General features: G+C 39.8%; 5 protein-coding genes and 1 long non-coding RNA gene across 15 annotated transcripts in view; 5 read left to right on the top strand and 1 right to left on the bottom strand.

Moving 5' to 3' along the window:
* Positions 1 to 2,625, top strand: part of LOC149718024 (uncharacterized) — a 34,293-nt gene extending 31,668 nt beyond the window's left edge. For all 8 annotated transcript variants that reach the window (XM_089842003.1, XM_089841994.1, XM_089841979.1 and 5 more), the window contains 2 exons: positions 19 to 467; positions 536 to 2,625. In XM_089842003.1, coding sequence (XP_089698129.1) covers positions 19 to 467; positions 536 to 926 — 840 coding nt within the window. In that variant the 3' untranslated portion in view covers positions 927 to 2,625. The remainder of the gene's footprint in view (positions 1 to 18; positions 468 to 535) is intronic.
* A 123-nt stretch (positions 2,626 to 2,748) lies between these two features.
* On the top strand, positions 2,749 to 10,727 carry LOC149718022 (acid phosphatase type 7-like). Its single transcript, XM_089841900.1, has 15 exons — positions 2,749 to 2,848; positions 3,550 to 3,623; positions 3,845 to 4,124; positions 4,609 to 4,822; positions 5,241 to 5,771; positions 5,833 to 6,018; positions 6,076 to 6,101; positions 6,165 to 6,262; positions 6,334 to 6,396; positions 6,481 to 6,598; positions 6,719 to 6,832; positions 7,007 to 7,135; positions 7,224 to 7,295; positions 7,843 to 7,980; positions 8,630 to 10,727. The coding sequence occupies exons 4-15, from the start codon at positions 4,726 to 4,728 to the stop codon at positions 8,777 to 8,779; spliced, it is 1,722 nt and encodes a 573-aa protein (XP_089698026.1). The 5' UTR covers positions 2,749 to 2,848; positions 3,550 to 3,623; positions 3,845 to 4,124; positions 4,609 to 4,725; the 3' UTR covers positions 8,780 to 10,727.
* LOC149718023 (uncharacterized) lies at positions 6,176 to 8,642 on the bottom strand. 2 transcript variants are annotated; one of them, XR_016368417.1, is made up of 4 exons: positions 8,242 to 8,642; positions 7,205 to 7,491; positions 6,439 to 7,122; positions 6,176 to 6,368 (listed from the first exon to the last, which is right to left on the bottom strand). It is a non-coding gene; the product is annotated as an uncharacterized LOC149718023 (long non-coding RNA). The 2 variants fall into 2 exon arrangements; XR_016368413.1 differs by having other exon boundaries at positions 7,205 to 8,642.
* Positions 10,728 to 11,030: 303 nt separating the features above from the next.
* Positions 11,031 to 16,170, top strand: LOC149718021 (uncharacterized). 2 transcript variants are annotated; one of them, XM_089841833.1, is made up of 4 exons: positions 11,031 to 13,016; positions 13,254 to 13,674; positions 13,777 to 14,546; positions 15,321 to 16,170. In XM_089841833.1, the coding sequence occupies exons 2-4, from the start codon at positions 13,263 to 13,265 to the stop codon at positions 15,426 to 15,428; spliced, it is 1,290 nt and encodes a 429-aa protein (XP_089697959.1). In that variant the 5' UTR covers positions 11,031 to 13,016; positions 13,254 to 13,262; the 3' UTR covers positions 15,429 to 16,170. The 2 variants fall into 2 exon arrangements, with proteins under 2 accessions (XP_089697959.1, XP_089697960.1); XM_089841834.1 differs by having other exon boundaries at positions 11,031 to 13,674.
* Positions 16,171 to 18,170: 2,000 nt separating this feature from the next.
* Positions 18,171 to 20,276, top strand: 7B2 (Secretogranin_V domain-containing protein 7B2). Its single transcript, XM_089841835.1, has 7 exons — positions 18,171 to 18,503; positions 18,765 to 18,985; positions 19,049 to 19,246; positions 19,305 to 19,433; positions 19,532 to 19,759; positions 19,827 to 19,993; positions 20,052 to 20,276. Exons 2-7 carry the CDS (start codon positions 18,769 to 18,771, stop codon positions 20,124 to 20,126), a joined length of 1,014 nt encoding a protein of 337 aa, XP_089697961.1. The 5' UTR covers positions 18,171 to 18,503; positions 18,765 to 18,768; the 3' UTR covers positions 20,127 to 20,276.
* A 92-nt stretch (positions 20,277 to 20,368) lies between these two features.
* Sec10 (Exocyst complex component Sec10) lies at positions 20,369 to 23,510 on the top strand. Its single transcript, XM_089841823.1, has 11 exons — positions 20,369 to 20,563; positions 20,687 to 21,186; positions 21,251 to 21,389; positions 21,451 to 21,495; positions 21,563 to 21,703; positions 21,775 to 22,209; positions 22,282 to 22,514; positions 22,582 to 22,780; positions 22,845 to 23,001; positions 23,064 to 23,224; positions 23,328 to 23,510. Exons 1-11 carry the CDS (start codon positions 20,534 to 20,536, stop codon positions 23,412 to 23,414), a joined length of 2,127 nt encoding a protein of 708 aa, XP_089697949.1. The 5' UTR covers positions 20,369 to 20,533; the 3' UTR covers positions 23,415 to 23,510.
* Positions 23,511 to 23,663: the final 153 nt, after the last annotated feature.

Genomic DNA, 23,663 nt, shown 5'->3' with positions numbered 1-23,663 from the left:
ATTAACTCGTCCTTTTAGGTATGGTTCAAGAATCGTCGCGCCAAGTGCCGGCAACAGCAACAAATTCAACAGAATGGGGGTGGAGGTAGCGGTGGCGCTAAAACCAGGCCCAAGAAAATGAAGAGCCCACCCGCGCCCACCAATACGCCCATATCTTCTTCGAACCAGCAACCGACGAGTACGGGGAGCCCTCCAGTCAGCGTGGGCAGCGGGGGAGGAAGTCACGGGGGCGGCGGCCATCGGGGCGCTACTCTGTCCGATTACAAACCGGCCATGGGCGGTCATCCGCACCACCACTCTTTGAATTCTCATCACGGTCTCCACCATGGTGGAGGCTCGATCGTCTCTTCCAACGGTTCCTTAGGATCCGGATCCAGCGGCGTCGGCGGCTCTTCTTCGCAAATTTGGAGTCCCGCTCAGATTGGGCCGCCCGAGCTCATGGCACCACCTAGTAGTTGCATGCAAAGGTAATATTGATTCCCCAAACGTTAACATCTTATCTATAGTTTCGTAAGACAAGGTTCTCCATTGGCAGAGCCTCTTCCGTGGGCGCTGGAAGTTCCAGTTACGGCCATCCTATGACGCCGGGTACTCCGCCGGGCGGTCCACCGTCGTCTTGTTACAGCCAGAGTTACGGACACGCTGGCTATTACGGAATGCACGAAGCCTATCACCTTCCTTCCATGGGAATGTCCTCCTTGAACTCTTCGCCCTCCATGAGTTCTTCACCGTCCCCGCACCACCAGACCTCCCATCATCACGGACATCATTTAGGGGGAAGTGGGGGTTCGGCCCCTCAACCTTTGACCCCGACCAGGACGCCTCCCGTCAACGGCGACTGCTTGGTGGGTGGCGCCAACGATTACGATAGCAAAGCCTCCGTGGCGGCCTCTGTCCCCGCTTCCTGGAAGTTTCAAGTTCTGTGACGTCAGAGGGAGACGGATTTCGATTTAGATTTTGCCAAAAATTGCTCTTCGTAATTCATAGATTTCTTTAAGTTTAATTAATTTTTGTTTTAGATTTCTAAAGTATTAAGTTAGATGATAAATTAAAAAAACGCGCGGAGTTTTTGTTGGCAGATGCAACATACGCAATTACTTTAGGCGAAACCACTAATTATTATTAGTAGTTTGAAAAAAAAAAGAAACAAGTTGGACAAACACATCATTGCACCCAAGAATGAACGGAAAGGAGTTGAAATTCGATAAAGTATAAAAAAAAAAAACATTCAATCGATGCGACGGAGGTTCGATCTTTCGTCCCATTCGATTGCTCAGGTTTACGGTTCCTTTAAAAAAAAACTTAAAAACAAACTTGCCACGCTGACTATTATGGAGATCCATTTGACTGGATTACTAACGCGTAATAGCGGACGTTTTATAATCGAAAAACATAACCAAACAAATATGTTTTTTGTGTTTTCTTAAACGTTTCAACATGTCAGTCTGTTTTACCGGGGAAAATTCATTAATTAATTAAGAGTAGGATTTTAATTGAATTGTAAATAGAGATTGAGATATACAGGGTAATAATTACTTCTATAGAAGAAGAAGGCGGCAACCAAACGAAGGGAGTATCCCCCCCCCCGTAATATCATCAGCTCCCCCCCCCCTCGTTTTTACCGATATCATTCATTCCCCCTCCCCCCCCTCTATTTTCAAACCCATTGCCGCGCCATTTTGGAATTGAAACACTTAATTTAAATTAGGACACTGGATTAATTTTACAGGTACTCGACCATCTTCGGTATAAGAGCTAGGTGATTTCCTAACCTCGAATATTACTCCACACTACGAGAATGACGGTTAAAGGGATAGTAAAAGTATTTTATATTAGGAAACTACCAAATTTTCAAAATTTTCATCGACGTTTTGAAAAATATAAATTATTTCGAATTACATCTTGATTGGTATAAAAGTTTAGATAAAACCCCCCTTGACCAATCACATTCAAAAAGAGTTGATAATTACGCTTAGGAAGTTATTTATTTTCACGCGTCAACTTTTAGATTTCGTCTGGGAGGTTTTGTCAACAACCCGATCAAGAAGACTTAAATAAATGAAGGTGATTTGGTGAAATATTTTCGCGAATTTGGTATTTTTCTGAAAAAAAAAAAATTATTTCACTATCCCTTTGATTCCTTTACTAAATTATTTTTTCTGGTTTATTTGAATTCCCATCAGCGAAGCTATTATAGTCTAAAAATCTACATAGAAATAAATGAAAACTCGTTAAATGTGTATCATTGTACTTAACAGTTTAATCGAACATTTGAAACGAAAAAATGTTTCGAAAAACATATTTAGGCCTTCCGTATTTGGATGATGAGTGGTTATTTATTAGTTAAAAGATGTTTTTTTTTTTTTTTTTTACTTTTTTTAGTTTTAGGCCTAAGATCAAAATAATATTTTAAAAATTGAATAATAATTCTAATTAGGCTTTTCCCCTAGAGTTATTTTCCATATAGGGTGTATTCTTTCTTCTTAAGCCAAACCCCACTTCCTTAGATAAGATTGTAAATTATAAAAATTACGAACAATTTTTTTTGAAATTGTCTGAGACCAGCGTATAAATTTTCTTTTTTTTAAAACGTAATAAAGAAATTTTGTTTGCAAGTGAAAATAATCGATAAATGGCCCATATCTGCAGCCAAATATCGATGGTAATGAAACATTATTCAATTTATTTCAGTTGCCTCTCCCGCCGTAATACTTATTTAATTATATTTAACCCTTTCTTGTCTATTTAGAAAACTTAATCCCGAATTGAAGGTGGCGACACGCGAAGGTTTGTCCAACGATCCAACAAACACCTAGATCGATTGCCAATTACAAACATACTCCTATAGGTTGTTTATTCTATATAATATTTGATTATAACTAATTTTCTAGCGCTACTTCAACTTAGAGGCGACTTTAATACGTACAATTAACTTAATTAAGCTTTGGTTGAAGTAGATGGCGTTCTTGAGCTGATCCACCATTAGATAATAGTCGATAGCGAAAGCCTCAACTTTATAAATTGATTCTGGGTAGAAATTTCCTCGCAAAACAAAATTAGTAAATGCCAAAATTAAAACAAATTTATTTCCTTTAAAAACAATTTATGATACGTCATCCACAGACTTTAATATAAGAATAGAAAATTTATCAAGTTTAGTTTCCCAAATTTCGCTTACAAAATGAACTCTTCTTTAAATAATTATTAATAGTCTATTATAATTGTATCGATTCCTAATGAACTATTATCGGTAGAAATGGTTGGGGAAAAAGAAAGATGTGTTTTAAAAATTGGCTCGTAACTCGTTCAACAAGTATTTCTAGACAGCTTCTGAATTTTTCTGCCTAAAGGCGAAGAATAAGCTCGGCTGATTTTTTTCTATATCCTGAAGGTACTTTTAAAAAAAAATTGAATCGATATCAAAAGAATCTAGAACGTATTTAAACGCCTCAATGCCAAGATTCAAGATGAGAGCAGAGAGAGAGAGAAAAAAAAATATAATAATTTGAAATGGAGTGACCAGTCATCCCCCTTGTTAAATATATCTAGGTCAACGTTCCAGCTCGGATTTCTGTCGTGAAATTCAAGTTCAATTCGGATGGCACTGTCTTAGAGGGTGAATGGTACGATTAAAAACCGGTATTATTCAAAAAAAAAAAGAAAAAAAAAACACAATTTCTATTTTCAAAAAATATTTGTCTTTTTTTTGGGCAAATATTATAGAAACCTCGAGTTAAGCAAAGAGGTGTAAATGGCCGTATAGTCAATACGGCATATTCTAACAGCTGACATCTCTATACCCGTTGAACTCTGACCTTAAACGAACATTTCCCTTTATCTCTAGATCTTTACGCGATCAAAGGAATTCCGGATTTGTCAAATACCACGAATCTATTTACAATCAACCATCCAATTGTCAATCATCCTTAAGAAAGACAAAAAGACATCGGGGGTACTTCTCCAGGGAATCGGATATTTTCTCCGATATACCTTTTGTCGCCAAAAAAAATATAAAAAGTTGCGGAAATTTTATATTTCTTCGAAACCGAAAACCCGCAATTCTCGGAAACGCTTTGAAGCGATGAATAATGAATGAATGAATGAATGAAGATGAGAATCGAGAGGTAACGTTAAAACGTAAAATGGCCCCTCGAACTTTCAACCTTTCTCTCCCACACACATTTTTTTCTCTGGGTGATATTTTTACTCTTTAATTACAATTAACGTTTTTGAAACGCTTCCTTAACGCGGCGGCGGCCCATATAAGTTTTACAGCAGCCATTCATTACTTAATGCATTCACTCATGCGAATTTTAAATTACATTGTGTTTTAATACTCCTCTCCAAAAATGATAAAGTGGGCCTATACATTAAGGGAACCAATAAGTTTTTCTTTCAGGCGCTATGTATATTAATATCTAACGTTATATACAAATAGCACATCGATGTTTGAGGAACAAGTGCAATTTTATTTCGTATTATATTTTTCCCTCAATGAATGGCTTAGGGGGAATCTGCAGTTTTCCCCCTTATTTTTTATTCTCTCGCTCTGGCTGTATATCCAATCGAAGTGTGCCCTGATTTTTTAATCACCCGAAATATTTTTAGGATCCACGAAAGATCGGTGGATTTGTTTTTACAGCGTGAGCTCGCCAAGCCACGCGTTTTTGGCTGCCAAAGAGAAAAACTATAACTAGTCGGAAGAGTAGTCGTTACTCCTCTATCATGAAGGATTTTATTAGCACGTTTTTGCTCTTCGTCATCTTCGTTAAAAGGGTTTCGGGTCAGATTCATCCGCAACAAGTTCACATCGCCCTAACAGGTACGGTTCTTTGCTTTTTAAGTTTGTTTTAAACAATTTATTTGGATAAAAATAGCGTCAAAAAAGGCCCTTGTTTCAGGAAAAAATTTATAATAACAGCGAGAGTTAATAGTAATAAACCATGCATTACCGAAGTTTTTTCTAACTTTATTAGTTTTAAATTGAATATTTAAAAAAAAAGACCCGGGCAATATTGCGAAACCTCTAGGGTCGTATCTAATAAACCACTAAAGGCAATTTTTGAAAACTCATAAAGCAAGGTTCGTTGAGGGACGGGTTGAGAAAAGATCCGCTATTAGCTCGCGATAACATTATTTTTAGACTTTAATTTGTGGGGTTACGGTCAAGTTGCGGTCAAACCCGACTTCGATAGCTTATGGCGTTTTCGTATAAAATTAATTTTGACTGATTTCGATAGACAAACCAAATGAGATAGCCGTGTCGTGGGTAACCATCGAAAAATCGCCCGAATCCATTGTCGAGTACGGCTTGATCCCACCGGATATCGCCGTCGCGTTACTGGCCACGCAACGCGAAGAGAGGTCGCCCGCCGCAAAAACGCCACCTACTTCCAAACGACCTTCTACTCCGGAACCGGAACCGGAAGTGGAAGCGGAAGCGGAGGAAGGCGAAGACGAAGAGGATGGACATCACGAACTGGAAGCCGCTGAAACGATACGAGTTGGATCCCAAACCAATAGCGAAATAATTAAAGAAAAGGAAATCCAAAAAGGGGATAAAGATAAGAGTGAGGGGGGAGGACTTCGGGAGAAGGATCTGGTGGGCGAGACCACCACCACCACCACTACTACTACGACGGAACCTCCGGCTTTGCCCGTTCTCAGGAGCGTTGGCCAAAGTTTTTCTATGGTTCCTGGTGTCTTCGACATTGTTCTTCGACATATTCACAGAGTCAAACTTACCGGATTGGAACCAGACAGCGTATACTGTAAGTATTTGAACTGTGTTTAGTGGTTTTCCCCCTCCTTAACTTGAATTGTAAATTGAAGGGTACCGTTGCGGAGGACCAGACTTTGGATGGACCAAGAACTATACTTTTCGAACATTACCCGCTGGTACCGATTGGTCGCCACGATTGGCCGTATACGGCGATCTCGGTTACGTCAATGGCAAAATTTTAAAACACTTGATCAAACACAGTGAAGAAGGAACGATAGACGCCATCGTTCATTCTGGTAAGACATATTGGTCCAATCGATGAAACGATTTTTAATTACAAATTCATTTTATAGGCGATATTGGATACGATTTACATTTGGTATGTACGAGTAACTCAACCTTATTGTTATATCTTATTGAAAATACTGAAATGAACCAATAGGAAGAGGGCTTGTTAGGAGATCGATTTATGGATCAAATTGAGCCGGTGGCTTCTCGCACTCCTTACATGGTATCACCGGGAAACCACGAATCATTTCGGTAATTTTTTTTACATTAAATTAAGTTTTTATTTCTTTTTTTCTGATTTTAATTTCAAATATGGTTTTCAGAAACTTTACCAATTTCAAGACTCGTTTTTGGATGCCTGGCAATGAAGAGAATATGATGTACACGTTAGTGTCCTGCCGCCTTATTAAGTTCTTAATTACAATTACTTAATTGTTTTTAACGATGTTTCCTCGTCGTCTGCTATGTAGATTTACCATAGGTCCAATGCGCGTGATTTCAGTTTCGACAGAAGCTTACTATTTCTTCGAGTACGGAGGCGTGCAACCCATCACGTGGCAATACGCTTGGTTAGAAAACACTTTAAAGGTTCGTAATAATGAACATTTCCCTTCCTTCAACTTCAACTTTCGGAACCAAGGATAATATCGAGTTCTCTGTTTCTCCTTCTTTCTCGTTTCATTTCCGACCCCTTTCCTTCCCCACTAGGAAGCGAATCGTCCCGAGAATAGACGGAAGCATCCTTGGATTCTAGTTTCCGGTCATCGACCGATGTACTGTTCTAATAACGTCCTTCGAACTTGCTCTTCTGGAAACTCCAGAGTACGACTATTTACGGAAACATATCACTCTTTGTTTTCGCATCTTATTAATTTTAAATTGCGCGGCAAAATGAATTGATTAGATGTTATTTCTTCCCGTGGTGTCTAAATTATTCCTAATTAGTAAAGCAGCCTGCATTTTTTTCTTCCTTTCAATTATCTCGGAACTGTATAGGTTCGAGACGGTGGAAGTTTAGGCAGAGGGAAAGGGTTGGAGCGTCTCTTTTACGATTACGGCGTTGATGTGACGTTTTGGGGTCATCAGCATTCTTACGAACGTCTTTGGCCCACCTACGACAAAGAGGTGAGCGCCTTTCTCTTCCACCCCCCCCTCTTCTAATTTCCATAATCTCATTAATAAAATTCATCTCACCGCTGGCTGGCTGGCTCAGATTTACAATGGAAGCTTGGCGGAACCCTACGTTAATCCTAGAGCGCCAGTTCATTTCATCGTTGGATGCGCGGTAAGACTTAATTGGAAACGATACTTTTTATTCTACCAAAATTACGCCTAGGCCTACATCCCGATTATTAATTAAGAAAGTAATTGATTGTTGACCCATAACGATTGTACTACTTTCAAAAACAAAAAAATGTTTTTGAGACGTCACTCTTGTGTTGTCGTCGTTGAACAATTCCTCAACGTCCCTTTTGAACATTCTAGAAATTAGAGAAAGTAAAGAAAATACCGCTTTATTAAGGTGGTCCTTATAATCCTATTAATAAGACAAGCTCATCAATTCCCCCTAATTGTTTTCGTCTATTTAAAAACGTTAAGGTTGGCGAAAAATGTTTCGGGAAAGGCCGATTTAAGTCGGTACTCGCGCGCGTAACCCATTAAAACTTGGTTATTTCGGGCAAATTAGCTTTTAAGCATTATTCTTTCCTTTCGGCTACAGTGAATAGGATGTAACGGGCGTGTCCCGTTTCCGTCCTTTAATTCTTTCTCATTCTTATATATATATTTTTGGCTCTTTTGGACCCCCTCTTCCCAATGGCGCGCGCCTACAGGGTAACAACGAGGCCCGGCATCGCTTCTTGAAGACCCCGCCCAAGTGGAGCGCTTTTAGGAGCCTCATTTTCGGCTTTGCCCACCTGACCGTGGCCAACAAGACCCACCTGCTAGTACAATACCAGTCCCACGATCCCGTGAGTATATTCTCGTACTAAAACCGTACCGGAAGTGGAACAACGCGACGTTATCCTCGCTTTAACAGTAACGTTAATGCAGGCCCTCGCTTCTCTTTGGGGGTATGATAGTTTCAATTTAATCTACTTTCACTTATAGGAACTTTTCTCGGGTTTTTGCGAGTCTATTTTTGGAAGAGAAAGTGCCTATTTTTGACCACTCTTTTTTTAACCCCCCCCCCCGGATTCGAATAATATATATTATATAATTGGCCCATTTACTCAACACGATAGTTTCCGATCTGTTAAAGTATAGTGCGCCGGGAGTGAAACTCGTGACGTTATTTGATTACGCGCGAAAAGCCCCTTTTTATTATTATTCTTTTTCGGCTTTATATTGATCCAAGTATCCAAGTGTTTATCTATTACGGGAGGGGAGAAAGGCACTTTGCGCAATTTCTTAACCACGTGATTGTAGTATTGAAGCTTTAGTTCCTTGTCGGTTATTTTTTCTATAGTAATTGAACGAATAATAAATCATATTATAATACGCTTTAAGAAATTCAAATTTACGGGAAGGCTTCGTTAGGGTCAGGGAACCGTGATGATAAATTATGTAAAAAAGACTAATCCCTTCATTATTTTTTCTGTTCTTTCCGAATTTAATTAGAAAAGTCCCTTGGTTGACGAAGTCTGGATCGTGAAAGACGCCCACGGACCCTACCCTCGTCTCTACCCTCTGGACAATCGTTCTCGCGCCAAAATCGCGTTGAAAAGTCGTGGACAGTCCAAACGTAGACGATTCAAAACCTTCGGTTAAATTTTCGACCAATCAATCAATATCCGCGTGATGTTTCTTAAACACGAGTGCCTTGCGTAAAAAAACGTTCGCGTGGTAACGTGAAATGCCCACGTTCACTTTCGAGGCAACTAGAGAGTGTCATTTTCTGGTTACCAGTTTAGTATTACATATTGCCCCTCTAGTACAGACTATGGCAATTTTTATCAAGAGATTTTATTTTTTATACAAGGATAATTAATTTTATCCAACTGAAACTTTTTCGAAGAAAATGTAACTTCTTCGACACAATATTAGAAACGAGTAAAAAAAGAACGAAACTGACAAGCGGTGTTTGCGTTTGCGTCGTTAAGTCACTGGAATTTCTTGTTATACTTGTAAGCTAGGTACCATTTTGAGGAGAATTTCCGATTATCGATTAGCTATATTCCTAGAAACGATGCCTTTATAATGGAGGTCTTCAACTTTCTCCGAAATTGCGTAGGCTGACTTTACTTAAAATTATTCTGTAACAAAAAGAAATGTAAGAGTCAGGCTACTTTCTCTCATAAGGAAGGGGTTGGTCACTCCACCTAATGGGTTGGCCAGTGATTAGCTCCCCCCCCTCAAAGTTCTTACTAACAATGTGTATGGATACAATGTCTTTTCGAAGATAAATATGATTTTAGGCAAAAATTTCCATAAATAACCGCTATCGAGCGATTTTCTCTGGTGAACTAAATATATCTTGGGCGCATGAATGAAGGAGAATTTTTGGTCCTAGCGTATGTAGCATCTGTCGAGCGGAAAGGATTGAAAATAGCCTTTTCTCTCTCGTAAAAGATGCGACGGCGGCCACTGTGTGTGAGGAGGATGAAGATATTTTTGGCAAAGAGCCCAACAGAATACCAAACTCAAGCTTCTTTTTCTTTACAAATACTCTCAAAGTAAATTTTTTGAAGTAAAAGTTTCATAACCAGTTAAATATCATTAATTATTATCCCCATGAATATTTATTAGATCAAATTTAATAGTAAAGAATAAGTAATAACATACTAAGTACAATTTAACCCAATTCTTGATATTCTACAATATATTTTTTTTTAAATTAACATCGTAGGTCATGTCCAGGTTGTAAATCAAGATACCGATGACGCAGTACGACGCATCAACGCCCACGCTGGTCGGAGTTCTATTTTTTTTAGTTTACTACAAGTTTTGAACTTCTAGCCGCCATAGAATTTCTTTATTTTTTTCCTTAGGTAATGGAGTGTAGAATAGGGGTGGGCGAAGCTGAGCTCACTCATCAAAGCACCCTGAAGCTGGTGCACCCACTATGGAAGGGGGCCTCTGCCCACCCGTTACGCTCTTACGGGAACAGTCCCGTCAAGTTTGGGGTCTATTTTTAGAACAGTGTTCTGATTGGTTCCTCATTCCGTTCGATACGTTTTAACCCTTTTCCCTTAAATTTAGTGGGACCCCCTTTTCGGCGCCCCCTTGGCTCTCCATGAATGAAAACTTGGAGTTCCATTCGAGAGCTTTTACTACGGCTCTAGTCGATTTCTCCCTCCCAATTTTTGCCCCCCCGCTCATTCTGCAGCGCAACGTTGACGTCAGTAGCGCGTCATTGACGCAGTGTACGTCGGCCAGCCCCCTTAACCGACTGTGTATCTATACTGTTTCCGAGCGCCTTATATTTTTCTTTTTTTACTTGTTTTTGCTGGCGAGCTATATTTAATACGTCCATCCCATAAGTAAATTTGGCGTCTAGCCGTCTTTAATGTCTTCTAGGCTGAAATTTTCAAGGGTTCCGAGTTTGGAATCGACTTGATTTTTACTTTTAGCAGAAATTCTTAAAATAGAAATCGTGCGTTCATTTCCACTAATTTTTTAATTGGTTTTTCTCGCTTATTTATCTGAAACGATATATTGAGAGCGTTGGAACTAGGTTGGCAAAATTAATATTAAATTAGAATAGTTTAGTACTAAATAGACGTATTGTTTTACGAAAGAGAACTTCTCTCAGTGACGTACCTCTCGCGAATAATTTTTATGGCGCCTGTTGATTATAGGTATGGTATTCACTCCCCTCCTCCCTTATTGTTACTTGAGCAAAATTTCGCTGGCGGGTGGGACGGATGTGGGTAGTTACCAAGTGCGCCTGAACTTGAATTAAAGTCGGTATTTCATAATCGGAAAATCAGTAATCGATAATTTTTCAAACTACTCGTTACTCTCTAATATTACTGATCTTGATCGTCTAGACTTAATCTTCCCTCGCCTTTTTTCAGTTTTCCCCGAAAAAGAAATGCCGATGAATTATGAAGAAAATGTTTGGTTAAGAATCGAATATCTGACTAAAGTTACGCGTGATGTAACTGGCAGTTACCATAGCAGCGCCAGCTTGGGTTGAATCGCGGTTTACCAACCCACACTCTCTTCGTGCCTCTCTTTAACGGATGTTTCTGCCTTTGTTAGAAATAAGAGTATTGTGACTCTATTGGGGATTTGACGAAATTTACTCGTACGCTTTTGGGATTCAATGACAAATATTATTCCGTTTCGAGGATGACAAAAAACGTGACTCGCGTGACGTTTTTGACCTTTAAAGGGGAAGAAGCGTTTACAAACTTAGGTGACACTTGTTTCAAAGACGCTGCCCGAATGTCATAAACAAAAACAAAATGCCTAAGAGATTCAATCTTGGCCAGGTTTGAAGGAGTGCAGAGGGGAAAACAACCGAGGGAGACGTTGCCATTTTTAAAAATAAAAGAGGGAAGAGTGTTTTCCAACCTTAATTCGAGTCGACGGGAAGTCCACTTAGCTTAAGAGCCAATTCCCGCGGCGTACTTGCTTAAAACTTTATACCGACGCGGTATGACGCGAGGTCTATGACACCAGTTACTCTCTCTCTGCCCACCATTTTTTTTACCGAACATAAAACTTTTGTTTCCCCCTCCATGCTTATATACCTATTGGGGCTCTGACCAGGGGTCACTTCCACGAAATATTAACAAAAATATTTGGTCGCCGGAAACCACACCTCCATTATCTTATCAAAACATTTCTCAACGCCTTTATTAACTCGTACTGGGAAAACGTAACGCGCTTTCTACGAAGGAAAAACACGACATATTTTTGATAGTACACCTTTCGGAGAAATTCTTGGTTCCCGTTGAATTAGATAGATTCCATTTAGAAAATGAAGCTATACCCCTTTCCTCTTTCCTTCCTTGTTATGAAGTTAAACAGTGATAACAAGCGAGTAATAGTATTTCTATGGTATTTGCAGACTTCATTCCATCTCTAATAACGCTTCAAAGCGAGATTATAAATTATGTAAGCTCGATATTGGTATCTGTACAAGAAGAAGAATCGATACATTTCATAATTCCCCGAAGTAAGATGCGCCGAATTAAAATAATTTTGTAGAAAAAGGCAAGGCGCATCGAGGGAAAAACATTTCTACAGGCGCTCGTAGGAAAAACATTATATCTTGTACCCCTGTAAATTGGCTTCACCCTATAATTTCCCTTGGAGGAATTCGTGATAAGATATCGTAAGATTATTCAAGGGCTTAACTATTTTCTATGAAACTAACATTTTCTGATAGTTAAAATATTTGATGAGAAGCTTTTTCTGACCGGGACTTTGAAATCTTTGGAGTTTGGACATTACGAGGAGGTGTGGGGACCCCTCTATATCACCGCCCGTGTCTAAAGTTGACCTCGACGTGTATACCATGAAGAGTTATTTCGTTATATATAGATTTTTGTTTTCTTGAGCCTGAAATAACCAAGATCCAAGAATATATATATGAGATAGCTCAGGATGATCAGCGACGTTTGTTCAAGTGCAGGGCGCGTGCGTCGATCGATATGACGACCGTTGGTTTAATTCCGGGGGGAGGGGGGGACGAGTTAACGTATTTTCTACGAGGGAAGGAGGGGTGGGGTGGGTTGCGGGCATCGCGTGGGCGTACGGAGAGTTGAAAAGAGGTTTGTTGTCCCGGAACGAGGCTTTCTCACTCAATCTCGCTCCATTCGCGAACCGAGTATCACGTCAAACTTTTTCCGCTAAAATATTCTTCCCTCCGATTTGGGGAAATTGAATAAGAAAAGCTTTTAAATTACTATCAGATCGCAAATTCACAGTTCTTTCAGTTTAGAATAAAAAGGAACAGTCGGTTTTTTCTTCTTCTAATTAATCAAGAGGATTTTCTTGAAAAAGAAACTTGAAGATTGAAATTTTTTCTCTTCTCTCGTCATTCAATATACGAGTAAGTTCCTTTTCTCTCTCTCTTTGGGATTTGGGAAGGATAAAGTCTAAGATCCCGGGATCTTGTTTATACCCACCATATTAACTCTAATCTTTAAGTTAAGGGTTTTTTATTCACTTTATCTTGGGGCATAATACGTATTTCTCCAGTATATCCATTGGTTAAAAAATCGCGGTCTATTTTTTTATTTTAAATTTGAGAAGCACCTGTTGAAGAACGCTCGTCTTTCTCTTTCAGGTTACGAAAATGTATTTCGTTCTATTATCACTCTCCGTTTGGGTTTCGGCGACTATGTCCTATCCGTTTCCCGTGGTCAGGAGATCAGTGGGTTATCCCGCCCTTAGAAGGAACGATATTTATGGACAAGAAACCTTCGCCGATCGTTCTTTGTACGGCGTGCCAGCCACCCGCTCGGCTCCATCACTGCCCAGGTCCAGTTGGCCCTTCTTGAACGACTATGTTTTGAGTCGGGCTCCTCAACCCGCCGCCGCTCCCGTGGCGTACGGCGTTCCCGGAGACACCATCTGGACTGACGCTCTCCTTCGATTTGACGAAGCCGCTGGCAGAATGTCCGAAAATAAACCCCAGGAGGTAGTGGCCCAACTGTTGCGTCGACAGGAACCCTATGTCGAAGCTGCGAGACCTTTGACCCCTAATGGTCAGTTTTACTATAAGAACGTTTCGTTTGGCTAAGATAATTTTTTTTCACTGTTCATTTTCGATAATAAGTGGGGTATTTCTTTAATTTAAAATATTTCAGTTGACTACGGTTTTGAAGACGACGAAGAGTACGACGGAACGGCGGCCGACTTCGTTCCCGAAATGGCGCCGGCGGAATTTAGTCCCGAGGTGCTGGGTTACGGAAACCAATTCCAAGGATCTCTTCCCGAAGAAGAAGCCTCCGTATACGACGCCGTCAGAATGGTACCGCAACCGATGGCCATGCAGACGCCCGATGAGTCCAGCGCCGTGTACCGCGACTCCATCCTTCCTTACCTTCTCATGTCAGCCTTGGAAAACGAAGGTGCCCGGGTCAGACGACCTCAGCTTTCTGGGCTTCCGGAAAATAGTCAATTCGGTGAAATCAAGACCGAAGTCCAATTGCCTTCCGAAACGTCAACAGCGACTCGAAGCAACCACAGCGCCAATGACCACCTGGAGGGCAATAGCGATCGAGTTCCAGCCACTCCGACCGATTCCCTAGAAAATTCCAAGCGTACCAAACCTGCTTCCCAAAGACCCTCGGAATCCGTGGCTCCCACGCAACCACCAATGACTCGAGTCGTTACGGAAGCCACCACCTCAACGGTTCAAACGACGCCACCCGCGCTTCCCAAACTGAACCAGTTTCAACGGGGTCAAGATGAAGTTGCCATGCTGAGACCTCCTTCCGACAACCATCGATTTTCCAAGGGCTTGAGCGCGCTGTCTTGGCCCAAAGAATTGGAAGAGGACGACACTGAAGAGCAAAAGAGGCAATTAAGAGAACTACCCATGGAAATTGGCAATCTTAAGTCGACAGACAGTATGGTAATTATCCCTAGTTTCTATTTTCGTCTGAGATCCCATTTCTTTGACCCCATTTTCGTCTGACCCGGAAACAACCCAAATCGAATCTGACGGGGGTTTATCAAGGGGGGAAGACATTTATCAGTTCCAGCGGGGTTAACTCTCAATTTCGTCTAGTAACCTTTAAACTATGTACAGTAATAGGTACAGTAATTGAACTATATGATAGTAGAGATTTTCTACTTCCTTTTAAGGAAATGAAAGTATAGGCGACGGGATGGGGTGGCATCCCTATATCTTAGGATTTATATCTTTATTTCATAGTTCTCTGGGAAAATTTAAGTTAAAAAAATCGCTGAGATATACTCTTTAGCAGGCTTATTTCGCTACGTTGAGTTTCGGTCGCCCCTGGCAACGGTTAAAGATGCGGAGGAGGTAAAAGTTGTCCGGGATGGAGCGAAGGAACACGGGCGATGGAATTGGGGCAAAAGGGGGGGGGGGACGAGATTGGAAAGTAAAAGGTCAAAACCTCCGTATTGCTTCATAATGCGAATTCGAAGCTAAAAATAGCTTTTCCACCGATTGCAATCTTATCGGATTCTTTTAAAAAGGCTTATTACGCTTCAAAAGACTTCCTTCCTTTCAACTCTTAAAATATCCCCGCGACACTTTTAATTAAACCTCCGTGACCTCTCGAATTAGTGTTTGCCTAATCTCAAGCATGAATTTAATTGATTCTCCCACGAGTTTGAATCGCAAAAATCGAACGCGTCCTCTTGTTTCTTATTCCTAAAGGCGCCCGTGGCTCACTCTCCTCGCAAATGGCCCGCGGCTTTGGACGAAGTTGACGACTGGTTGGCTGACCAGCTTGACCAGTTGAAAACCCCATCCGAAGGACGATAAATGACGTCGTTTTCTTTCTCTCAAACTACAAGTATAATCTTCTCTATAAAATACTGCCCCGTTTAGCCCCCTTCTCGACAACATTTGAAAATCTAACACCCGAATCAAATTTCCAAAGAATCTTAAAAAATCTTTCAAAAATATCTGAAACGCGAGACGAAATCATTCATTCTCAATTATAAATTTAAGAGAAAGATACGAGAGATAGAGAGAGAGAGTATTGGAGGGAGTATACGGGCAATTGGAAATTTTGCCCGAGAAAAGGTAGTACCCTTTAAGGGGGAAACGTCTGAAAGATGCAAACAAAAATTGCTAGAATTTCTTTTCATTTATCATCGGATGTTAATATTAAATGGTAATTAAAACAGACTGAAGACTTGAAAACATGATGAAAATATAATACAAGATAAAAATAAAAAAACCAAACCAAACTCGTGAAATTTCGTGACTTCTCGTTTTGGTTGTTAAACGTGAGATCATGAACTATGTGTCGTAATTATCGTATTATCGTCCTTGTTTTTTTCTAAAGATTGAAACTTATTTCTCCTGGTATTTAATATAAAGGTGCTCTTTCGAAGGGTGTTATGGCGAAGTATAACGGTAGCCCCCTCCCCCTCCCCCTTATCTAGGATTTACGAAGCCCGTTACTTTACCATTAGTTTAAAGAAATATCTAAATTACTCGGTCAAATAATTTTATATTTTAACGTTAAGTCCTCTGCCAGAGCGTATCATTTTTTTTAAACAAAGGACAAAAATCCAAGCTCGAAGGAGCATTTATCGATTGTCCGAAATTACTTCTTTTTACTATACCGAAAATGGTTCAAGAACAATCTTCCCCTTTATGACATTATAAATTTTGATCAGAACGGGCTTTCGTTGTTATTAGTTAGATATTGTAAATAACGGTTTCAGTCCTCCCCTTCCCCACCACTAAACCCTTTTTTTATTAAAAAAAAAAGAGAAAAATTTTGAAAGAACTTAAGTGGAGGAGGCTGTTGGTTCCTTTGATGTGGAAAGTTTATTTCGACTCATCAATGTTTAACGTTTTATGAGAAATTGTATATTGGATCCTAAAGAAATATCGTGTATAGATAGTGGCGGAGTAACTCGGGAAAAAAAAAACACGCAACTAAAAGTCCGCCGCTAGGCTCGAAATGCTCACCTTATTGTAATATGTATATAATAAATCAAAATAAAATATATTTTGTATTATGAAAAACATCGAATGCCTGTGAAACGTTTATACTTCAAATTGCCCTCCTTCATCATCAAGAAAAATTTCAAGAGTAAATAAATTTAGAATGACTGTCCTTGCTCTTCCTTCATCAGTATATTTCTTCTTTCAGGGCGAGGACTTGTGTAGTGCATGTGGAAGGAAATATTGCAGTTAGTAATAAGGAATATTTTAGAATATTATCATTTTTATGCCGCCGATATTCGACGCTAAGTAAGTTCTCCCAGTTTGTAGGTCTGAATTTCCTATTACCTTTCTTTGACAAAATAATTCGTTTCAGGCGATCCAACTTGTTGAGTCCAAAAGCTGAAATAGAGAGAAAATCGACCAATAATCAATCGGTTTATTTATAGCCGTGGTTATTTTGGTTGGTTCGCTGAACTCCGATCAATTACTCCCAAAAGACGTTGCTCGGAGCGCTCTCTTACGAATATCGTGAACTCAGAGTGCCTTGATCATTTTAGAACAATCCATTTTACGAAACTTCGTAAATTCGAGTCAATCTCATTTCTCACTAAATTTGATTTCAATCTTAGACGAAAAGGAGAGGCGTCAATTGTTGAATTACTAGTTGCAAGGCACGCGACTCAACTACGGAAAGAGCTTTCCCTTTTCTATAAATAATTTCATTGTCGATTTAAGCTAAAAATAGGTCCTTTTTACGTGACCATTAACTAAAACCGGATCAGGAAACTCCACCCCTAACGTTAAGGAAAACATTTTTATTTTTCCTTCTGGAGCTCTTCATATTTAACAGGTTATTTTTAGAGTTTTCCTTTTAGTGTTTTTACTGGCTATACATAAACCTCCGGAGCCGCGTGTACAAATAATTCGAGTAAATTATTTCTTTCCCTAATCAAACTCGAATAATTCGAGTTTAGTATAACTTTCTCGGGATGGTGGTGGAGACGTAATTAAGTTTATTTCGTCTCTTTTCTATAACGACTCCTTGTTTTAAGCGGTCATTTATATTCTCAAAGCCATTTCCCTTGGAAGGGCGAAATAGGTATAAAGCCCTTTCATTTTGGGGAGTGCGTAGACTTAGCGCGTGGGCGGAAGAATGCGTGGGCGTATCTGGAATATTCCAGCAGTCCCGAAAACAAGCCTTAAACCTTCGGTAATGGATACTCTCGAAGCTACGATTTTTAATCTATTTTCCCCGTTGTCGAAAAGTTTCGAAGGTAGTAAAAGTCGAATAGCCCACCTACCTACTTACTATAACAAACTACCATTAAAAGCCTTTGTGAAAATAAAGTTCTAGAGGTAGTTAAATGGAGGAGGGGATGGAATGTAGACTAATTTATTTTTCCTTCTTAATTACTCGAAACCTGTCCTATTTCTCAAAGTTTTAATATCAATTTCGGTAACAAAGGAATGGCGAACGCTTTTATCGCTAACTAAATAGATTGATAGTGTAAAAATTAGGGTAATAATAAAACTTTTGGGAAATAGAATGATTAATTACTAACAAAAAATAATTTTTTGGTAGGTGATGTGGTATTGGAAAAAGACTAAAGGAGTTTTCAATTTATTCGCTAAATTCAAATCCAATTTGAAAATGACAAAATTTCTTTCGTATAATTCGGTGAAACGTCGAATTTTTCTTACGCGTGTGTTTAATGAAAGCCGTGTTTTAAGATAATGGGGTCGTACTTGAGAAGCGTCATAGAAGATTGACGCACCTCGAGAAGTTATAAAACCTCCTAGGCAACCGTATTGATTATTTCACCCAGTTGGCGCTTGCGCGAGACATGTCCGTCTTCCAACTCGCTCTTTTTCGGTTATCCGGAAGATGCGGGTTTAGACGCGATTGTCCCATACATCAGCACTAACAGATTGGTAAGTTTTGCAATACCGTTCGAGCTCAAACCTTATTTCAACCTGACAATTTATATTCTTCTCATTTTCGTAAGCGTATTTAATTTCACAATTTAGGTTTGTTCGATTTGGGGCGTTGTTTTTTTAATAAGTTATATTTGAATACCGAGCTCCTTATGGTACTGATTAAGGTTGGGGAATGTTGCGATATTTGAGTCGAATTTAGATGTCATCTTGTCTAACCCTTTCTCAGTTTAATATAAAAAATCTTATAAAATTCAGTAAAATGCAAACTTCGACTCTATCGTGGATCATTGTCGTATGCGCTTGCGCTTCGTCTAGCGATCCGACTTTGGCCAACAGCTATGGCGGCGAACTGACGGGAAGCTTCTCCGACTTATTTCTCCGACAGCTGTTAACTAGATTAAACGACGATCAAGGCTCGCCCCTTTCGGAAGCCGATGGCTCTGACGAAGGTGCGGGTGCTGGTCCTCCACCAAGAAGTACGTCAACTCTACGGAACAACTTCCAAATGCGGTATTAATTATCCACTGATTATATTCAAGGTCACGATGACATGGATGATTCGGAGGCGGAAGATGATATGTTAATGCACGATGAACCAATCAGAGTTTCTAAAGATTATCCGAGAACCCCTAGCTTCAGAATACGTCACGATGGAAGTCAAAACTTCCTCGGACCATCAATTAGGGATCAGGAATATCTGGAGCATAGTTCTCTGTGGGGACATCAATACATGCAAGGTAGTCTCTCGCAATTAACAAAAACACTGACAGTTTAGAGTCGTCTTTAATCTCTAAGGTGGAGCTGGTGAAGGCAAGCAACACCTAAAACCGGACGGTAGCGTCAAAAATGGACAGTCCGTCAAGACCGACGCTGTTCTGCCCGCTTACTGCAACCCTCCTAATCCCTGTCCGATCGGATACACTGGTAATGAATAGCCCCGTATTTCAAGTCGATTCTCCGACACCTTGATGGTCCCAAAATCGGAAGTAGAGTAATTCTGATTTTTACTTAACCGACAAAAGCGGCCGACGGATGTTTGGAAGACTTTAGTAATACGGCTTCATTCAGTCGCAACTATCAAGCGGCCCAAGAATGCATGTGCGATTCGGAACACATGTTCGACTGTCCGGCTGAAAACTCGGGGGGAGCTACTGGTGAAAGAGGTAGCGGTTCTTCCGGACACGGCGGAGGAGCGTCCAGGAACCCCGAAATGGAAATTGAAGCATTGGCTCAATCCATGCAACATGAAGGTACGCAACGTTTAAACAAGATGACTCGGAAAGTTCCGAGAAAAAATATAAGTCGCGTGTTTATCAGGCCTAGTTGATTCAACCCTAAACCGACTTGTGGATCGAATCGAGGGAGCGCGTAAGTCTTTAGTGGCCAAAAAATTCTTCAACTCGAGGGTAAAGAAATCCATCATCGCGCCAAAGTTAAATATGAGGCGAATAGCGCAAAATAAAAACTACACAATAAATCAAAAGGTATTTCATTTTATTATGTCAGAATTTCCGCTCAAAAATATTCCATTTCTCCTTCCAGGGACCCAATCCTTACTTAATGGGGGAAAAACTTCCGGTGGTAGCTAAGAAATCGCCTGTTGTATATCACACTTAAAATAGAAAATATATCCTTATATAAAGTATTTACCAACAATATTGTAATAATAATATATATATGTATAAAGAAAATAAGAGATGTTGAATTCCTCGATTATTATAATGTATTGTTAAACGTACTTGTCATTAAAATTAAACTATTTATCCCAATTGATGTTCGCAAGAATACATCGATAAAATGAGCTTCTATAGCGCGAGATCGAGTGGGCTATGTCAAGAGAAAAATAGCTGTCTGCTCCGTGTCGTGCGCCGACGTTCAGTCACTCGGTGGGTGTTTCCAGTTTGCGAGACTGCATGTACAGTTGCTGTGGCTGGTTCATTAACTTATCAACCTCAAGTACAGTTAAATATATAACCGTATAGTGATGAATTTAAAGTAGTAGCATTACGTCTAAATTAAACGCGATGGCTGGTTTTCTTTCGGAACTGGAACAGGTAAGCCTTGGCTATACGTCAAACTAAAATTGGCTTCACTATCACTTGTGGTCAAATGATCGGACCACTACCATTGAGGGGGGTGGGTGTAATATTTGTTAGCTATTTTTTTTGAAAATCTAGGACCCATTTGACCCCGAAGAGTTTGTAGAGAGATTGGCATGGAGAACGGTCGGTGGTTACGGAGAGGGTGAAAGTTTTAACCCCGATGTTTTGCATAAAGCTTTCGAAGACTCTATAGCTTTTCTCCATGTTGAATACGAAAACACTCAACAAAAATGCGAAAGGTTAGAGATTATTTGTCACGAAGGGGAGAAGCTATATTGGGCGGAAATGGCCCAGTTGTTGGAGAAGAACAAGGAAGGCTTTTCAGTTTTCAAAGACCTTGACGAGAGAATTGATTACGTGGCCACCAAAGTTGTCCATTTAGGAGAACAGTTGGAAAGCGTCAACATTCCTCGAGCTCGAGCTGTGGAAGCTCAGAAACTTATGACTCACTTTGCAGAGTTTCTTAACAATGAAACCCCTTTAAGCAAAATTTTATCCAACCCTGATGAGCTCTTTCAAGCGGCTGATATTATATTGAAATTGCATTTAATCGCTCAAGAGCTTCCACCTGGAAAGTAAGTCGTTTAAATTTTGATTAAACGCGTCATGGGCGCAGCGTAAAATATGTCAACCCCTTAGATTTGATTTGGCGCAGAAAAATATCGCCACTAAATATGACGAAATAGAAAGGGCTCTTATTGAATCATTTGTTAACGCGCAATTGTGCGATGATAGGGCTCGTATGAAGGAAGTGGCCGCGATAACTTCCCAGTTCAAAGTATAACTGTTAATTTGATTGGTTTAGGATAGAATTAAAATGATGTATGAATTGTTTTTAGGGTTATTCGCAATGCATTAACGCCTTCATAGAACAATGCCAATCCGTTAGTTCTTTATTTTCGATCAAAGTACTTAGCGATAGACGAAGTTCTTAACTCTTAACTTTTTTAGTCATTGTATTTGGATGATCACATTTTTGAGGGCGCGGCGCCGCTTTGTCGCCGTAATCAAATTATAATGGAGCAAGTTTTCAATGATCCCCAACATATTATGGCGAAATTTATCCTCAATTTATATCATTTGAAGTTAGAGGTCAGTGTTTGCGTTTTGCAGGCTGCGTTGCCAAGTTTTTAATAAAACTGTGACATTCTGTCGCGTTCTAGTCTTATATTACCAGTAAACTTGAAGACCGTAGCAACCCCAACGTTTATCTTCACACTTTACACGATCTTTATTCCAAAACGACCAAATTATCCCACGAACTGTCCACGCTGAAAATGGGCACGGACGCTCCGTCCTACCTTTCAAAAATCACTAGAACCATTTTCAGTCGTTACTTGGACACGTATATTACTTTAGAGGCGCAATCCCTGAAGGAAAAATGTTGTTTCGTTTTGAGAAAGTATTACGACAAAAAGAAACATCAAAAGAAACAATTTTCTGGGATGGCGGAATTTGGTTGGGAAATTCGAGCCAAACTTAGTAACATGAATATTGGGCAAACTGTCGAGAATTACGGAGGCGAAACTTTCTTGTCGGAAGAAGTGGCTATTAGTTTGTTGCAGGAGAGTAAATTAGCTCTGCAACGATGTCAAATGGTTTGTTTGTCTAATTAAAATTAAAAGGTATCACGTTAACGATGTTAGAGATGAAGAAATTACCATTTGCAGCTATCGAAACCGAGTGATATTCCCGGGAACGCCGTTAAAATCTTTGAAATTTTGCTGCATTATCTTTGCGTGGATCATATTGATTACGCCTTGGAATTAGGATTACACGGAATTCCTCATCCCGAAACGAAAACACCGCCCGAAATATATTTCTACAACGTGGCTCAACAATGCAATTCCGTTTTTCATTTATTGGAGAAACAATTTTTAGATTCCCTCGTTCCTCTCGTCATGTAATAAGATCTAGACTCGAAGGAAACTCTATAATAATTAATATTAAGTAATTGAACTAACGATTAGATCAACGCCGAAGCACAGCGAATGTTTACAAAAGAAGAAATCCATCATGGAGCAAATGGAGATGAAATTACAAACTGGTCTCGATAGATGCATCGCCACCATCGTTGGATGGATCAAAACGTTGCTTCAATCTTTGCAACGTAAGACTGATTTCAAAACGGAGCCGGACGCCGAAGACGGAGCTCCCATGACGACGGACGTGAGTGTAGTGTACCCTAGGGCTTATCGAACGTGCCTTGGTTTAAATTATTATTGGCTTTAAGGCGTGTAAAGCCGTCACCAAATTCATCAAAGAAATGTCAAACAAAATCATGACGACTCTCGATGGCAAAAATGTCGAAGCCGTTTTAACCGAACTCGGATTACGTATACATCGCGTCATTTACGAGCATTTGTTGCAATTTCAGTATACTACTTTCGGTAAACGCCTAAATTAGGGTCAACTTGAAAATAGGTTTCCGAAACGTCGTATTTATACGCAGGTGCCATGGTTTTGTTGTGCGATGTCAATGAATATCGCCGATATCTGAAAGAGTTCAATGTGCCCATGCTAAATAACCTAATCAACACTTTACACGCTTTATGCAATTTGCTTTTGGTAAAACCTGATAATTTGAAGCAAGTTTGTACCGGAGATCAGCTGGTAAGTATACGCCTTATTCTGTCATCGTAACATTGAGTAAAGTAGGCGTAAATAGGCCTATTACTGCGGGAAATCGTAATGATTTTTCACTGACAATTTACAGGCTGGTCTACCAACCACAGTTTTGATTAATTTTGTTCAACTTCGAGCTGATTTCAAAACTGAGAAACTGATGAGTAGATTTAAGTAATTTAATTAAGGTTAGAGTTGCACCCCACCCCCACCCCCCCAATATCCCTATTATTGTAAATATATTATTAAAAGACAAAAAGACTCATTAGTATTATTTTAAGAGTTAATTTATTCACTGTGCAAACAAACAATTTTTGTAACATTATTAAAATGGCAATCGCAATATGAATTTAGTTTAATCGCGGATTAAGTTTTTCAAAAGAGAAATCTCGTCTTTGTAGCCGGCGGCGCTGGCGGGTGTTTCCAG

Source organism: Phalangium opilio, unplaced genomic scaffold, assembly GCF_054372755.1.
Source record: "Phalangium opilio isolate 3A_F unplaced genomic scaffold, DU_Popi_V2 ptg000003l_1, whole genome shotgun sequence".
Classification (NCBI taxonomy): Eukaryota; Metazoa; Arthropoda; class Arachnida; order Opiliones; family Phalangiidae; genus Phalangium; species Phalangium opilio.
Note: the sequence above shows the minus strand (reverse complement) of the source record. Positions and strands in the feature narration are given on the sequence as shown.

Coding starts and splice junctions, on each gene's coding strand:
- LOC149718022 (XM_089841900.1), top strand. CDS start 4,726: ATGAAGGATTTTATTAGCACGTTTTTGCTCTTCGTCATCTTCGTTAAA. Junction 4,823..5,240: donor AGTTCACATCGCCCTAACAG/GTACGGTTCTTT, acceptor TGATTTCGATAG/ACAAACCAAATGAGATAGCC. Junction 7,981..8,629: donor AATACCAGTCCCACGATCCC/GTGAGTATATTC, acceptor GAATTTAATTAG/AAAAGTCCCTTGGTTGACGA.
- LOC149718021 (XM_089841833.1), top strand. CDS start 13,263: ATGTATTTCGTTCTATTATCACTCTCCGTTTGGGTTTCGGCGACTATG. Junction 13,675..13,776: donor GAGACCTTTGACCCCTAATG/GTCAGTTTTACT, acceptor AAAATATTTCAG/TTGACTACGGTTTTGAAGAC. Junction 14,547..15,320: donor TTAAGTCGACAGACAGTATG/GTAATTATCCCT, acceptor TTATTCCTAAAG/GCGCCCGTGGCTCACTCTCC.
- Sec10 (XM_089841823.1), top strand. CDS start 20,534: ATGGCTGGTTTTCTTTCGGAACTGGAACAG. Junction 22,210..22,281: donor CTCTGCAACGATGTCAAATG/GTTTGTTTGTCT, acceptor TACCATTTGCAG/CTATCGAAACCGAGTGATAT. Junction 23,002..23,063: donor ATTTCAGTATACTACTTTCG/GTAAACGCCTAA, acceptor ATTTATACGCAG/GTGCCATGGTTTTGTTGTGC.
- 7B2 (XM_089841835.1), top strand. CDS start 18,769: ATGCAAACTTCGACTCTATCGTGGATCATTGTCGTATGCGCTTGCGCT. Junction 18,986..19,048: donor TGCTGGTCCTCCACCAAGAA/GTACGTCAACTC, acceptor ATTATATTCAAG/GTCACGATGACATGGATGAT. Junction 19,434..19,531: donor CTGTCCGATCGGATACACTG/GTAATGAATAGC, acceptor AACCGACAAAAG/CGGCCGACGGATGTTTGGAA.